At 41.8% G+C, this 17,176-nt stretch overlaps 1 protein-coding gene and 1 long non-coding RNA gene across 3 annotated transcripts in view; one reads left to right on the top strand and one right to left on the bottom strand.

Moving 5' to 3' along the window:
- The first annotated feature begins 205 nt into the window (after positions 1-205).
- On the top strand, positions 206-1,409 carry LOC120321552. Its single transcript, XR_005561222.1, has 3 exons — positions 206-793; positions 856-1,104; positions 1,168-1,409. It is a non-coding gene; the product is annotated as an uncharacterized LOC120321552 (long non-coding RNA).
- Positions 1,410-9,156: 7,747 nt separating this feature from the next.
- Positions 9,157-17,176, bottom strand: part of LOC6524196 — a 50,454-nt gene continuing 42,434 nt past the window's right edge. For both annotated transcript variants that reach the window (XM_039376927.1, XM_039376928.1), the window contains exons 6-11: positions 13,980-17,168; positions 13,274-13,915; positions 10,472-13,204; positions 9,828-10,415; positions 9,522-9,761; positions 9,157-9,458 (exon numbers count right to left, since the gene is read on the bottom strand). In XM_039376927.1, coding sequence (XP_039232861.1) covers positions 9,243-9,458; positions 9,522-9,761; positions 9,828-10,415; positions 10,472-13,204; positions 13,274-13,915; positions 13,980-17,168 — 7,608 coding nt within the window. In that variant the 3' untranslated portion in view covers positions 9,157-9,242. The remainder of the gene's footprint in view (positions 9,459-9,521; positions 9,762-9,827; positions 10,416-10,471; positions 13,205-13,273; positions 13,916-13,979; positions 17,169-17,176) is intronic.

Below are 17,176 nucleotides of genomic sequence, written 5' to 3'. Positions count from 1 at the left end.
ATTGTTGAGGGGCGTGTTTTATCAGCATATTAACGATTATTTTCAACATTGCATATGAATACATAAATAAACAAAAATACGCCATCAACAAATATAAATGCATGTGCAAATAAAGCTCATATGCGGTGTGAGTGTGTGGGTATGTGGGTGTGGGTGTGCGCGTGTAGCAATAATAACAATAACAATGTAAAATCGCTTAGATTTCAACCGCAGAGAAAGAGAGAGGGGCGTGTGTGTGAAAGAGATGGGCGAACAACAAGAGAAAGGCGGAACGGAAGCGGAGAATTGCAATCGACGAGGAGCTTGAGCCAGAAATAAAGGCAAAAAGCAGCAGAAAAGCGGAAGCTGCTACGTGAAAGCTCGGGAGCCTAGAAAAAAATTATTCGAAATGCCTCTGGGCACGTACAATCCATTCATTCAGCAAATACCAATAATAGACACGTACGGCAAGCGCCGTGCGAGTGGGACGGCCATCTGGTGTGCGACAGAGACGGGTGTATGTTCGGGCTGTGTGCGGCGAAGAAATGAAGGCATTTGAAAATGGCACAAAACACAAAAGTCAATGAATAAGCAGCCAGTGCAAGTAAAGCAAATTTGCTAAAGACAATGGGACTTTCGAGAGGAGTGAAGGGGGAAGGACAAGTGGATACACCGAAAGAAAGATTCCATAAAAGTCATTTGAAGGTGCCATTTCAAATAGAAAATCATACGTACATTCTACTCATTCAATTCACTTAAATACATATTTTAGCAGAAACATTTTTACGAAATCTATAAATATTCCCTATTTAAGGTAAGGTGAATTGTCTTAACTCAAATAATTATATATATATATAATTTTTCTGCCTGCACTAGAAGGATATTCAGCGGAAGAGGGCAGGAAGTACGCCCAAGTATGGAACGATGCGACACACATGGCATAAGAAAACAATATGGCAAAACAATTTAGATAAGTTCAAACAACTGCCGTTCCGCCCAAGAAGCCCCATCCCGTCCTCGATTCCTCGATGCCCCGTCCGGAAAACGCCTTGGAATGAAAATGTTTTTCTTAGCTAGGAATGCCGGGCCTGCAGGGCGAGAACTAGGAAAAGTGGTGGCAGTGAGGTGAGGTGCCTCCCCGCCATGTTAAAATAATAGTTGTGTTTCTCCAACTCTTCGGCTCTCCAGCTCCGGCATATCTCCCATTTGACTTTCATCTTTTCCGCCGTGTGCTGCGATCGTTAATCACCGCCAGGGGGTTAAGGCTGGCGCCCAAGGGTTAAGGGGCCCTCCCCGGCGAGGGAAGTGCGTGCCATCCTGCAAGATCCCATCTCGCCGAAACTCGCCCACGTCATCGTCCCTGGTCCTTCTGTATATTTGTCATGACATTGCAGTTTTCAAGTGAAGTTCCTATGGAATTTTCATTTTCCTCGCCGACTACCAAAAATATTTATGGCTGGTAACAGCGGGGCGTGCGGGGGGGTGGGGGGGTGTTGGAAAATGCAGAAGGCGAAGGAAGTGTGGGAGGAAGCGTTAACAGACAAGCCCCAAGTAATTTGGCCAAGTTCAAAGTAATGTTTTGAGTGCCGGCAATAAAAAATGAAGTATTGAGATTAAGCTAAACGCCACTTCTAGACGACTGCTGTATTACCCTGTAAAAATTAACCCAACCACATGCTCCGAATTTTTCTTTACGATGCTTTCCCAATGCTTCTTTCTATTGCAATTTTTTTATGCTATCCTATCGCAAGTCATAACAGTACGCAGTGCCTGGCTTTGTGTCTCCCGCAAAATACTTGTATTTTACGACCTAATTGAACCATATAAACCATTCGTTTATGGCCCAAGGTTGTGCGCTTTTGATGGGTACGAAAAAAAAAAGATTTGAAGGGAAACTGCATTCATTCCTTAATGTGCCCCAACAGCTTGTCAAGTCTTTGTTTTTCTTGTTGCCCTTTTGTTGTCAGCTTAAGCTGATACTGCCCACCGCCCAGTGGCCCAGGGGGTCCACCCCGTCGTCGCCTCACTAAACCCATTAAAACGTCATAATCAACATAATCATAAAGATAATGCATAACAGAACAGAGGGGAGAATTTGTACGCTGGTCAGCCATTTTTGCCCCGCCTCCCATCACTTGCTTTCTCCCGCTTTCTTCCCATTTCTTCGCAACTCTCTCCTGGCTTTCTCTCATTATTATTTCGCCAAGCTTGGCCACAAAAGGCGACTAAAGCCTGACCTTTGCTTAATTATGGTAATTAGCACACACAAAAAAATGGCCAAGTCGCGCCAAAGAGGCAAAACCAAACGGAATGGAACGGAACCGAACAGAATAGAACGGAACGGAAGAGAAGGGAAGGGAAACGAAAAGAAAGTAAGGGAGAGAAAGGGAGGAGAAGGAGGACGGGGTGGCAGTGGGTCGGAAGGACGCAAGACTCTTGGGAGCGAGTGAGCTGAAAGCTAAGCATGCAAAATTACTGACCCAATGCATTGGAAGAAATTAAGATACACTTGACGCTCAGTAACTCAAAATGTACACTCAACTATCGATCTTTATAGTTTACCACAGACCACTGTAATTTAGGAAATTGTATAACAATTAATTAATTAATCTAGCACAAACATTTAACTAGGATCAACAGTTTGCCTACAGTGTATTGGCAGGATTTTAAGCTGGAACAGCAGCTGCAAGTCCGTCCACTGGATGTGAATGTGGATGATGACGTTGACAACGACGTGGAAGGACCAGAGCTGCTGTCCTGATATAAATATTAAAACACACAGAAAGAAAAAAGAAGAACAACACAGGACAGCGAGCGAAAAAAGTGAGCAGCAGGCAAACGCTGAAAGCCGAAAGTGAATTGCTTCCGCACTTTAAGCGTCGCTCAAGTGGCGACCATGCCTCCAAAAAACCAACCGTCTCCAACAAAAAAAAAAAAAAGAAGAACTTGCAATAATATTATGCAATATTTGTTTCACTTTGTCCTGGCCATGCTTCACATTTTTTTTTGTTGCTTCTGTTGTTGCGCTGCTTTTGCGTTTAATTTGCGCATTTCATTTAATTTGCCGTGAATTTGTGGGCCATTCATTTTGAGTTTGTTCTGGAACAAAACGGTGCGCGAGGTTTAAGGCTCTCGGACAAGCGGCAGCCAAGGGGTTATGGGGGGTTAGGGGGATTCCCGGCTAAGTGGGGACAACTTCCGCTGCTGTCAAGTTGAGGTGCGCCCTTTGTTGCGCAAATTATTATAGTCTGCAGCCTGCAGTCTGCACTTTTCATTTTGCGCTGCAGTTTCGCCTTAAAAATTCCGCTGCATACTTTCAGGGGCGAACTTTAGTTCGAAATAAATGGTGAAACCGAGGCGAAAAGGCATACGGCTTTGTACGACTTATATTCCGTTTATAATAGGTAATAGATAAGTATACTAATATACTAATATCGCGAATATATGAAATATATGACTCAGAACGTGTGAAACGATATGTGCTGCCAGCGAATGCCACTTTTGCTTCACGTTGAACTCTTTCGAAAGGTCAACTGTCTGCGGCTGGCATCAATCTGGTATCGAATGCCTTAACGACTTCGTTGGCCTCATTAAAGCGTTTACCCACACACGCTCACACACACACACACACACGCAGGCACAGACACCGAATGGCTCACCCACACAGAGAAACAGGGAAAAGGGACGAGACAAGGACTTGGGGCAGTCAGTAATGTGTAATTTATTGCTTCGCTCAAATTGAAACTAAGCGCCATTAAAAAACAATAAACTAAACATGTAATAAATTCAGGCCAAACAAGCGCACACATATGCACACATGTGTGGTAAATAACGAAGCACACACGCACATACAAACAGCAAAAAACTGTTCAAAATAAATTGACCAAATCTGTTGGATAAAAGGATCTGAAAGCAATTAATTGCCAGAGCATAGAAAACTTTAAAACACCAACACGCTCGCAATGGATGCAACATCTAAAACAACACATAGAAATAATAGCAACAAGGGAAGAAAATGGCACCAGCCAAATAACCGAATGTATGATGAAATCCAAAATCAATTAAATAGAACAATTTTATGTTTTACAATAAACAAATATTATTTCTTTTCCATCGAGTTTTTCAAAAAATCATTACAGATATGATAAGGATAGTTAGCGTTGATAATTAGCTGCATAAAATAGTAATTCTTTTGGGATCTGGGATTCTGGGATCATTTTCAGGCAAGTTATGACTAAATTCGCCAATAAAGTATTCATATTTTTGCCAAAAACTCGTATTACAATTTTCTGCCGAAAAATAATCAATTTGTTTGTCTACAACGAAAATAATTGTCCAAACATAGAATGCCATACATCAAATGAAATTGCGAAGCAAAAATCAAACAGCTGATTAGCGTAATTACGACTAGCTTAAAGATGGTCGGGTCTCTGCAAATCTTCCTCACGATCCAAACAAACTTATGGAATCTCGTGTATATCGTAACAAAGACGTGAACAATGCGACTCCCCATCTCTGATTAGCGTTCTGTTGCAAAGTAACGGTTTTTCTCCTTAGAGGGCGCCTGAAAGCATGAAAGGAATGGCCATCATGGAAATATAAACTAGTTGTCTCGTTCTATGATATCTGCTGGCATCTGCCGCCACCCGCTGAGATTTCTGTTCGCCTGGTGTGCGAAACGAAAAACTGCCCGATTAAGCAGCGAAAATAATATTCGGGCGGCTAAAATTTTCAAGAAATCGAAGAGATTTCCGATTTTAAGTACCAGGCGAACAAAAATCCCAGCAGGCAGCCAACGATCCCTTTTCTTGCCTAAAATAGAGAGGCTCACGTGTAACTGATTTTTTGTCACGCTTCCAACAACCACATGGGATATTTTATTTATGTCGTGATTGTCGTGCAAATCTCGTGAAAAACACGTGAAGCACCAAGGGCACAGTGTGACTGCGCATCTCTGATCTGAGTTCCGTTGCAAGTAACGGCATTTCTCTTTAGAGCCTGAAAGCATGCAAGGGACGGCAATCATGGAAATATCAGATAGTTGTCTCGTTCTATTATAATTGCTGGCATCTGCCGCCACCCGCTGAGATTTCTGTTCGCCTGGTGTGCGAAACGAAAAACTGCCCGATTTAGCAGCGAAAATAATATTCGGGCGGCTGAAATTTTCAAGAAATCGAAGAGATTTCCGATTTTAAGTACCAGGCGAACAAAAATCCCAGCAGGCAGCCAACGATCCCTTTTCTTGCCTAAAATAGAGAGGCTCACGTGTAACTGATTTTTTGTCACGCTTCCAACAACCACATGGGATATTTTATTTATGTCGTGATTGTCGTGCAAATCTCGTGAAAAACACGTGAAGCACCAAGGGCACAGTGTGACTGCGCATCTCTGATCTGAGTTCCGTTGCAAGTAACGGCATTTCTCTTTAGAGCCTGAAAGCATGCAAGGGACGGCAATCATGGAAATATCAGATAGTTGTCTCGTTCTATTATAATTGCTGGCATCTGCCGCCACCCGCTGAGATTTCTGTTCGCCTGGTGTGCAAAACGAAAAACTGCCCGATTTAGCAGCGAAAATAATATTCGGGCGGCTAAAATTTTCAAGAAATCGAAGAGATTTCCGATTTTAAGTACCAGGCGAACAAAAATCCCAGCAGGCAGCCAACGATCCCTTTTCTTGCCTAAAATAGAGAGGCTCACGTGTAACTGATTTTTTGTCACGCTTCCAACAACCACATGGGATATTTTATTTATGTCGTGATTGTCGTGCAAATCTCGTGAAAAACACGTGAAGCACCAAGGGCACAGTGTGACTGCGCATCTCTGATCTGAGTTCCGTTGCAAGTAACGGCATTTCTCTTTAGAGCCTGAAAGCATGCAAGGGACGGCAATCATGGAAATATCAGATAGTTGTCTCGTTCTATTATAATTGCTGGCATCTGCCGCCACCCGCTGAGATTTCTGTTCGCCTGGTGTGCGGAACGAAAAACTGGCCGATTTAGCAGCGAAAATAATATTCGGGCGGCTGAAATTTTAGAGAAATTTAAGAGATTCCCGGTTTTTTAGTACTAGGCGAACATAAATCCCAGTAGGCAGCCAACGATCCTTTGTTTTGCCTAAAATAGAGAGGCTCACGTGTAACTGATTTTTTGTCACGCTTCCAACAACCACATGGGATATTTTATTTATGTCGTGATTGTCGTGCAAATCTCGTGAAAAACACGTGAAGCACCAAGGGCACAGTGTGACTGCGCATCTCTGATCTGAGTTCCGTTGCAAGTAACGGCATTTCTCTTTAGAGCCTGAAAGCATGCAAGGGACGGCAATCATGGAAATATCAGATAGTTGTCTCGTTCTATTATAATTGCTGGCATCTGCCGCCACCCGCTGAGATTTCTGTTCGCCTGGTGTGCAAAACGAAAAACTGCCCGATTTAGCAGCGAAAATAATATTCGGGCGGCTAAAATTTTCAAGAAATCGAAGAGATTTCCGATTTTAAGTACCAGGCGAACAAAAATCCCAGCAGGCAGCCAACGATCCCTTTTCTTGCCTAAAATAGAGAGGCTCACGTGTAACTGATTTTTTGTCACGCTTCCAACAACCACATGGGATATTTTATTTATGTCGTGATTGTCGTGCAAATCTCGTGAAAAACACGTGAAGCACCAAGGGCACAGTGTGACTGCGCATCTCTGATCTGAGTTCCGTTGCAAGTAACGGCATTTCTCTTTAGAGCCTGAAAGCATGCAAGGGACGGCAATCATGGAAATATCAGATAGTTGTCTCGTTCTATTATAATTGCTGGCATCTGCCGCCACCCGCTGAGATTTCTGTTCGCCTGGTGTGCGGAACGAAAAACTGGCCGATTTAGCAGCGAAAATAATATTCGGGCGGCTGAAATTTTAGAGAAATTTAAGAGATTCCCGGTTTTTTAGTACTAGGCGAACATAAATCCCAGTAGGCAGCCAACGATCCTTTGTTTTGCCTAAAATAGAGAGGCTCACGTGTAACTGATTTTTTGTCACGCTTCCAACAACCACATGGGATATTTTAATTATGTCGTGATTGTCGTGCAAATCTCGTGATAAACGATTGAAACCCCAAGTGCACAAGGTGACTGCGCATCTCTGATCTGAGTTCCGTTACAAGTAACGGCATTTCTCTGCAGAGCCTGAAAGCATGCAAGGGACGGCAATCATGGAAATATCAGATAGTTGTCTCGTTCTATGATAATTGCAGGCATCTGCCGCCATCTGCTGAGATTTCTGTTCGCCTGGTGTGCGGAACGAAAAACTGGCCGATTTAGCAGCGAAAATAATATTCGGGCGGCTGAAATTTTAGAGAAATTTAAGAGATTCCCGGTTTTTTAGTACTAGGCGAACATAAATCCCAGTAGGCAGCCAACGATCCTTTGTTTTGCCTAAAATAGAGAGGCTCACGTGTAACTGATTTTTTGTCACGCTTCCAACAACCACATGGGATATTTTAATTATGTCGTGATTGTCGTGCAAATCTCGTGATAAACGATTGAAACCCCAAGTGCACAAGGTGACTGCGCATCTCTGATCTGAGTTCCGTTACAAGTAACGGCATTTCTCTGCAGAGCCTGAAAGCATGCAAGGGACGGCAATCATGGAAATATCAGATAGTTGTCTCGTTCTATGATAATTGCAGGCATCTGCCGCCATCTGCTGAGATTTCTGTTCGCCTGGTGTGCGGAACGAAAAACTGGCCGATTTAGCAGCGAAAATAATATTCGGGCGGCTAAAATTTTCAAGAAATCGAAGAGATTTCCGATTTTAAGTACCAGGCGAACAAAAATCCCAGAAGGCAGCCAAAGATCCCTTTTTCTTGCCTAAAATAGAGAGGCTCGCGTGTAACTGATTTTTTGTCATGCTTCCAACAACCACATGGCATTCTTTAATTATATCGTGATTGTCGTGCAAATCTCCAGCAAAACGCGTAAAGCACCAAGTGCACAATGTGACTAAGCATCTCTGATCTGCGTTCTGTGGTAAAGTAACGGTATTGCTCCTTTGAGCTTGTTTCTAATTGGTCAATTGATGCCTGGGGAAATGCAAAGGGCGGTCATCATAAAAAATAGAACAGCTGTTTTGTTTATTTCATTGCCACCTTCTGACGCCTGCTGAGATTTCTGTTTGCCTGGTATCAGCCTGGAACTAGGAACTAGGAACTAGGAACTAGGAACTAGGAACTAGGAACTGCCTGGAACTAGAAAATTTAACTGGGACGGGGAAAATTTTCGATAAACGGAAGTGGAAATTTAATTTTTTTAGAAACTCCCTTGCAACTGGATATTTTTAAATATTATTTTTTCATTTATTTAGATTTTTTAATTTTTATTTTTAGTCTGTATTTCATAATCATTCAAATCTGTTCATAATGCCACCTGCTCATTGTAGTTTTACCATTTATCATTTGCCATGCGGCCTTTGTTCTTATATTCCATTAATATTACTTTTTCTGGCATGCAATTCTTTATTTGACTTAGGTTTTTCTCTTTATTTTCGGGTTAGATTTTCATTGCTTTTAAAAATGATTGCGCATTCACATACATAACTACATATATGTATATACATAGAATATACATATATATGTACATGTATGGTAATTCTGAGAGAGGCAAAACATAACCGAAACAATGCATATATAACTAAACAACAATAGCCAGCTCGTTACTAACATATATATTCATTTTGGGTGAATCAGCCTGGGTAAGCCCTATTTGCTACTGTAGTACACCCGATCAGTTTCAGTGGTAAATAATTTGGCGATTTTCCTCATTCTATTTTCACTTTTTCTTATACGGTTCGGTTCATCATAGGCTGGCCAAGCCCCAAAATCCACTAAAATTGGAATAGCAAAGGCTAAGAAATCGGTTATAATATTTTGCATTTTCGGTAAGGGGTAACATCATCTATTTTTGCGAAAAATCTTCAACATTTTAAATTTTTAGGCTGAAATGCCAGTTTGTTGGAAATTTTATAACGAATTCAACGATGGACAACTATTTTCGTTGTTGTAGACAAAAAACTGAAAATAATGTAAAGGACCTTTTTTTTATGTATATTTTTTTAATAAATGCTTGAAAAATTTGTGGCATAGGTGTTTTTATTTGAATGTTTTATAATAACAATTATAATTATAATTCTTTATAAATTGTGTAACGTGTAAGTGTAGATTCTTTATAAGTTTTTTGCGTAACATTATTAAGACAGGCGATTCTAAATGTAAGGGAAGACTTTACATAAATTTCTTGTGACCTCGGTGCAAGTGAATAAGTGGCTTCCTATAAGTGAGCAGACGCCATTTCGTCGATCGCTTTCTTCCGATCATCTTCAGAATTTGCCTCAGTTTGTGTTTCCCAAACCCAGTTCTCTGCATTAGAGACTCCATGCGTAGAAACTTGCATTCCGCATAGGAACTAATCACCGTGCGATAGGTTGAGTTTAGTTCCAACTAAGAGAGCATGGATAAGGAATAAAGATATTTAATCTTTTATGAAGTACTATCATAGCCTACCGGTTCATCATTTTCGGAACTTGGGGAGAGTCCCGACATTTCAGCCCCATAGGCCTCCAGATAAAACTTGCTGATACGCCACTTGGGACGCTTGATTTTGCAAATTCGCTTAAAAGCCGTACGCAAACAATATTTTGATAGCTTTGTTCGCTCCCTGAGGTCCTTGAGTGTCCTGTATTTCCGACCAGCGAAGGCGCTTCTAATAGCACAATCAATTCTTTGGATCGTTTCAAATGTGCTCTATATAAAACAAAAAAAAAACGAAAAAGTACAAGTTGCTCATTTTGAGGGTTCTATATTTTATACCTGTTCATTCATCCTTTGAGCATGATCAATGGAATGGACAGATTGACGGGAAGGTATCATATTCAGTGGATGATTTCCTACAGAACTTCTTGGTTGAATGTTTCTTACAGAATAGACAGGTTGTTGAGCATAATTTATGGAATAGTTCGAACGGCCCCTTTGATAGTACAAATCATTACTTCTCATCGGGTAAAGTGTGTCATAGGGGGGCTGATAATGAATACCCATCGAATGGGTTCTGGGAGAAGGCTCCCCTTGGTATGTGTAATTGGGTCTCATGGGTTGGTTAATGTGATATGGTTGAAATCGTTGCATTAGATATGGCCTCTGATAAGACGGGTCCACCTCTTCGTACATGGGCTGATTCATTCTTATTGGTTGGTTCATATAATACTGACTGCCTGAGGGCTGCGCTGGGTAGACCCTCTGATAGGGGTAATAGCCCCTGGCCGAGTAGGGGTATTGGAGATTCTGATAGTTTGGCGTCTGGTACACCTCCGGTAAATGTTGCATTCCGTTCACCTGTTCTGAGTAGTTGGGTTTAATCCGGGTTTTAGCTTCTTCAGCTTTTACTGCCGTATATTTTTCCTAAAAAAACAATTTATATAACACATAGGAAAAAAAATATTCAATTGAAATCTTACCTCAGGTATATTTGCCCCAAGCTTGGGAATTTTAAATTGATGCATTGGGTCTTTATTTTCAGCATCACATGTACGTTTTGCGGCCTTTGATTTCACTTGTCTGTTCGATGGTTTCGGAGTCCCCGGCTTTAATTGCTTTTGCGCAGCTTTTGATTTACGAGGTTTTTTGTTGGGTTCAGAAGTTTTTGGATTAGCAGAAGTGCTAGAAGTACTAGGCTGCATATCTAGCTCAAAAGTATTTGGTTCAACAGTTTTTGGCTTGGCAGCTTTAGAAGAACTTGAATTTAAATATAGCTGAGCAGCTCTAGAAGTACTAGGCTGCATATCTAGCTCAAAATTATTTGGCTCAGACATAATAGGCTGTAAGGGATTTCGTTTAACTGGATCAGATATATTACAGCTACCCGGTTTTATATTTGGGTCAGATATTTTCAGACAGCCGAGTTCGACACTTGCTTCTGACATTTTAGGAACACGTGCCTTAATATCTGGTTGAACAACTTTGAAATTATTGGACTTCGCATCGGATTTCAAATCTAGTTCGCTAATTGATTTGCAAGGGTGCAGTGCCGACATTTGATAAAGAGGAAATTTTACTTCACATTTAGAAATATTAGATTTACCGCGCTTTGACTTTTTTATGTTTAGTTCAGAAGTTTTTGGTCTAGCAGCTTTGGAAGTACTTGAATTAATATATAGCTTAGCAGCTTTATAAGTACTAGGCTGCATATCTAGCTCAAAAATGTTTGGTTTAGATAAACTTCGTTTAACTGGAACAGATATTTTACAGTCACGCGGTTTTATATCTGGTTCAAATCTTTTCACATTTGCCATATCTTTTGATTCGGAAATATTGGAAGTAAAGAGCTTTGACTTCATTGCATCCTTCGATTTACGCTTATTGGAATAATAAGTTTCAAGAATACCGGGCTTCAAGTCTGGCATACAAGCCTTAGAACTACTCGAGCTCACTCCTGATTCAGATTTTAAAGGTTTTACATTGGGTTCAACAATGTCAGCCTTATATGGCATAGGTTCTGTATTTTTCATTGAACTTGAAAGCATCGGTAGAGTTGATGCTGTCTTCTGAATTGACAATTCCATTTCGAATTGTTTTACGACCTGATTGGTTGGATTATCTGCCGAATTACAATTTACAGTAGGACCTTCTTTGAAAGGCTTTTTTGTTGGTTCCAACAGAACTTTGTGGTCCTGGTCCTTTGCATTCTTATTCTTCGTATTACTGACTACGTTTGGAGACCTTGATTGTGATTGTGAATCGTTTATCAGTTTTGCGGTCTTGTGTACAGGTTCAAATAGTTTGGAATAACTTGTCTTAACATCAGGTTCTTGAATAGAGTTCAGAGCCACCGGTTGAGAAACTTCGCAGCCGGAATCTTTAAATGGCTTTCCAATTGTAAATTGAGTCTTAGGATGTTTTGCCATACGGCTGATAGGAATATCTGGTAAATTACATTTTTCATTGCAACCTCCATTTAATGAATTCTCCTTTAACTCCCGTGATTCTAGTCCTTGGTAATTTGGGGCCCAAAATTTTTTGTGCTCATTTTTTAGTTTCAAGTTCGGTCCACAAACTGTAGAACTTCGAGGATTCACGTCTGTGCCCGGTTTTGGGGTAATCTTTGGATTACATGCATTATCCACTGATCCATTCATTGAATTCAGAGTCATCGGTAGGTAAGCCTTAGATGTGGTCTGTTGGATTGGCAGTTCTTTCAGTTGAGTCTCATGTTTTTCCACCTGGTCATTGGGACTATCTGCAGAAATTCTAGTTACACTAGAACAGTCTTTCAAAGATTTTTTTTTGGTCTGCATTGGAGGCTGCCACTGGTAATCAATATTTTTATTCCTCGGTGGTCTGATTTTTATTGGGATCCTCGATGGTTTGTGCTTATGCATCCCTTTTAATGTCTTGCTTACTGGTTCAACAATTTTGGGATTACTTATCTTATCAGCTGCTTCTTCAATTGAATTCACATCCATCGGTAGCGAAACTTTTTGTTCAGGGATTTTAATGCGCTCCTCGATTTCTATTAGGGAATCAGATTGTTGTGTTGTTTGGTTGGTTTCAACTCCCGGCACACTAAACTTTACAATGGAACTTCTCACCAATGATTTTTGCTTCAGGTCTATTAAAGCCCGTTTCTGGAAATTGATATTTTCATTATTCGGTTCATCGGACAGATTTTTTTTTTGTGCATTCATAAGGGACGGAAAATCGACGACTGGTTTAGAAATCATTGAATTACTTGGCTTTTTAAATGGTTCTACCATTTTAGCATTAGGAGGTTTATCGTGTGTTTCTTTCTCTGAGTTGTAATCTAAATTTACAGGAAACGGTAAAGAAGCTTTCGAATTGGGCACTTCAATAGGATTCTGAATTGGCAATCGAGCCCCAGAATTTGTTTCCATTGGAATGTATAGTTCAGTGGCACATTTCTTCAGAGGTATTTTACTTGGGTCTTGCGAGACCTCTTTCTGATAATTGATACCAACGTTCCTCGCTTCATGACTCGGTTTGTTTAAATCAGGCTTAAAGGCTCTTGGAGCACAGGAGCGAAGTGCGGCTTCATCTGATGATCTGGAAGCCGGTGCTGGGGGATCTTCATGTTTGCAAGCTTTCAAGTATGGTTGAATTGGGCTGGACTTTCTGAGGGAAGACCTTTGAAGTGTTTTCTCGAATGGTTTAGGTGGCGGTATCATTGGCAAAACCTGAAATGAAACATTGCAATGGGATAAAAATTATATAAAATAATTAGTTCATAACCAGTTTATACTAACAGCATGAGAATTTGGTGTCATCTGACAATTCACGTTGGATTCGTCGTCGCTCTCCGACGAAGATGAACTGGACGACTCCTCGGACAACATGGGCGCTGGCAAGTTGAACTCAAAGTCATCACATGGTTGCTTTGACATCGGCGATATGGGCCGAATCTGCGCAGTTGCCAGATTTTTCAAATGCTTTTCGAATGTGATACAAATCGGCTTGTGCGTGCTTGGTGGCGATAGTGAGTCTAGCCGGGTTGGTTGGCCCAACTGTAAATTTATTTTCGCATTTGCTGCAATTGGCTCCTCCAAAAGTGGAATCGACTTGTTTGCCAACGCAGACTTTGGCAATCGGGAATGCCGGGACCGTGCTCGTGAAGATCGTGACGAATTCAAGTTAGAAGTTGATGTGGAAGAGTCGGAACTGGAGCAAGTCGAGCAGGACGAACTGGACGACTTGGATGACCCAGATGAAGAGCTTGACGATGACCTTGATGAAGAGCTTGATGAAGAACTTGATGAAGAACTTGATGAAGAACTTGATGAAGAACTTGATGAAGAACTTGATGACGAGGAACGAGATGAATGCTTTGATACGGATAGGGATTTTGATAGTGATCTAACATGATCTTGGCTAATCGCGCCGATTGAAATCTAAATTTGGTAATATATAAAAGTAATTACAGTAGAGAAAATATAGAATATATTGCACACTTACAGCAGTGTCTTGAACTGTCCTGCTACCGTTAAGACTTGATATTTCTGCTTTTTTAACCTTTTCCTTCGGTAATTGTTTCTTTTTTATCTCTGCAGTCACATTATTTATATTCTTGCCCATTGTTGGCACCCGTGGAGTAGCTTTCACACTGGCCTCGCACGAGATGGTCGGCCAGTTTGGACGATCTTCGCCAACTTGTGGCACATTGGAGCCCTCTACGTGATGCGGAGCAGGATTTTGAGCAATTGGCACAAAGGATTTAATTGGCGATATGGGTGTTATCGGCCCCTGAATGAGTATTTGGCAAAGTGTTGATATTACAGGCATAGACATAGGATCCACGCAAGTGGGATTATTTAAGAGCATGGGATCGATGGTTGTTTCTGGGCAGACAGGCTCAAGGGGAAGCGGTACCTGTACGCTGTTCGGTGTTTCGTTCATGGATAACTTAGGTTGCCTTGGTGCTGCTTTTGGCATCTTGGGCTGCTTCGGAGTCTTGGGAGCCTTTGGTTCCTTAGGTGTTTTGGCTACCTTAGGTGCCCTAGGTGCCTTCGGTACCTTAGGTTCTTTTGGTGCCTTTGGTACCTTAGGTTCTTTCGGTGCCTTTGGTACCTTAGGTTCTTTCGGTGCCTTTGGTACTTTAGGTTCTTTCGGTGCCTTTGGTACTTTAGGTTCTTTTGGTGCCTTTGGTACCTTAGGTTCTTTCGGTGCCTTTGGTACCTTAGGTTCTTTCGGTACCTTGGGTGCCTTAGGTTCTTTCGGTACCTTTGGTACCTTAGGTTCTTTCGGTGCCTTTGGTACCTTAGGTTCTTTTGGTACCTTGGGTGCCTTTGGTACTTTAGGTGTCTTCGGCACCTTTGGCGCTTTAGGTTCCTTGGGTACCCTAGGTGCTCTTGGTTTAGGCTTCGGTTTGTTTTGAGCAGTTTCTCCTTCCGGCGATATCTCAGTTGGTATATCCGTGCCCGATTCCTGAATGGGCACCTTCTTAGCAGGTGTTTTTCTGGGAGCTTTGGGTTTGATCACCTTGTCGATCGGTTGTACGGATAAATTCGAAACAACAGCCACTGTTGGAATCTGCTGAATCGGTGGGATCCCCACATCAGTTCCGAGGGGCTCACCCGTTTGAATTGGTATAGTAGGTTCTGGCAGCAGGACTTCGGTATGATTTTCTTGAAGTATATTTGTATTCATGGCCTTGTTGGCTCTCTTCGTGTAAGTTCGTTTGACTCGAGGCTTAGGTGCCTCGATTGGAGGAGCTTCTTGCTCTGCCGGAACTCCAAAAGGTATATTCTGCTGCGGTTCCTGATCGGGAACCTTCTTAACAGGTTTCTTTCTGGGAGCTCTGGGCTTACTAACCTTGCCGATCGATTGTATAGGTAGATTCGGAGCAACACAAGCAGCAGGAATCTGCGGAATCGGTGGGATGCCCACAATAGTTCCGACGGGGTCTACGAGTTTATTTGGTGTAGTAGGTTGTGGCACCATGACCTCGGTATGATTTTTTTGAAGTATATCCATATTCATGGCCTTATTGGCTCTCTTCGTGTAAGTACGCTTGCCTGGAGGCTTAATTACCTTTCCGATTGATCGTATTGGTAAATTTGGAGCCGGATTTGGTGGCATCACAAAATTAGTTCCGTTGGGCTCCACAAGTTCAGTTGGTATGGTAGGTTGTGGCACCATGACCTCGGTATGAATTTCTTGAAGTGTATTAGTATTCATGGCCTTGTTGGCTTTCTTTGTGTAAGTACGCTTGCCTGGAGGCTTAATTACCTTTCCGATTGATCGAATGGGAGCAACAGGCACTGTTGGAATCTTTACATTCGGTGGCATGCCAATATCAGTTTCAATGGGCTCTACTAGTTCATTTGGTATGGTAGATTCTGGCCCCATGACCTCAGATTGATTTTCTTTAAGTATATTAGTAGTCGTGGGTTTATTGGCTTTCTTTGTGTAAGTCCGTTTGGCTGGAGGCTTTATTACCTTTCCGATTGTTCGTACTGGTAAATTTGGAGCAACAGGCACTGCTGAAATCGTCGAAATCGTTTGCATCAAATCTTCGGTTTCAATGGGGCTTATAAATTCCGTTGGTATAGGGGGTTGCTGCAGCATGAACTCGTCATAATTTTCTTGAACATGGTCTGGCTCAGATGGGTCTGCAGGCAGCAGATTGAAGTTTGGAAGAGTTGGAATTGGTTTTGGTTCTGTGGTCCCCTTGGTCGCCTTGGTCTTCTTCGGTCTCTGCGGTCTGGCAGCCGCCCTTTCCTTTTTGGCAGCCTCGCGCATCATTTGGGCAATACTGGGCTTCGATGGAGCCTGAATAGTTCTTTTGACGGGCCTGGGCTTTTTGATCTTGTAAATGGAGCCTCTAGTTGGCTTGGCGGGTGCCGTATATGTTCTGCTATATTGATTGAAATCCATATTTATGTCGCTAATTAAATCATATGCGGGATCCATATTAGATTGTATGTCCATTTGGTGTGCTGCTATATTATCGGAAGTTGTTGGTAGTTGATCAAAGTCCAAATTTAAATCATCAATTAAATCATAAACTGAATTAATATCTATATTAGGTTCTAAATCAGTTGGCGGATTGGTTATATCATTGGACGTAGTTGGTAATTGTTCTACATCCATGTTTGTACCGCGAGTTGTGTCATAAACTGAATTAGCATTTATGTTGGATTGTTGAACATCAGAAATGGGCATATCAGAATTGAAGGAATTGGTATTCGTATTGGATTGTATATCAGTTGACTGTGCTGTGTTACCACAGTATGCGCTTGGTAATTCATTGCCTGTTGAATTTGTTGCCATTTTAATTGGCTTATGTTTATGTTCAGATTTCGATTTTTTCTTTTTCTTTGGCTTGTATGACTTCGATTTGGTTGACTGGCCGTCAATTAGAGATTCTAATTCGCTCAGGAACTGAGTATCGTCAATTTTATTTTCCTCTACATTCTTCCTTGACGGTTCGGCTCTACCCAGCTGAGTGGGATCCTGCAATGTCGTTGGTTCTACAGCCATCCTCGAAAAAGCTACACCCCGTCGTACATCCTGTTGGATCACATTTTCGGTTGGTGCGTGGTTCAGCTGGTTCAGATGCTGCCTAAAGGCACCCTGATTCGCACCCTGATGTTCGTCCAATCCAATGGAGCTCCAATCAAATTGGTAGTCGTTGAGCGGCTCCTGCAATG

The sequence above is a fragment of the Drosophila yakuba genome, chromosome X (assembly GCF_016746365.2).
Source record: "Drosophila yakuba strain Tai18E2 chromosome X, Prin_Dyak_Tai18E2_2.1, whole genome shotgun sequence".
Taxonomy (NCBI): Eukaryota; Metazoa; Arthropoda; class Insecta; order Diptera; family Drosophilidae; genus Drosophila; species Drosophila yakuba.
The sequence above is the reverse complement of the archived record's forward strand: the minus strand, read 5'-3'. Positions and strand labels throughout refer to the sequence as shown.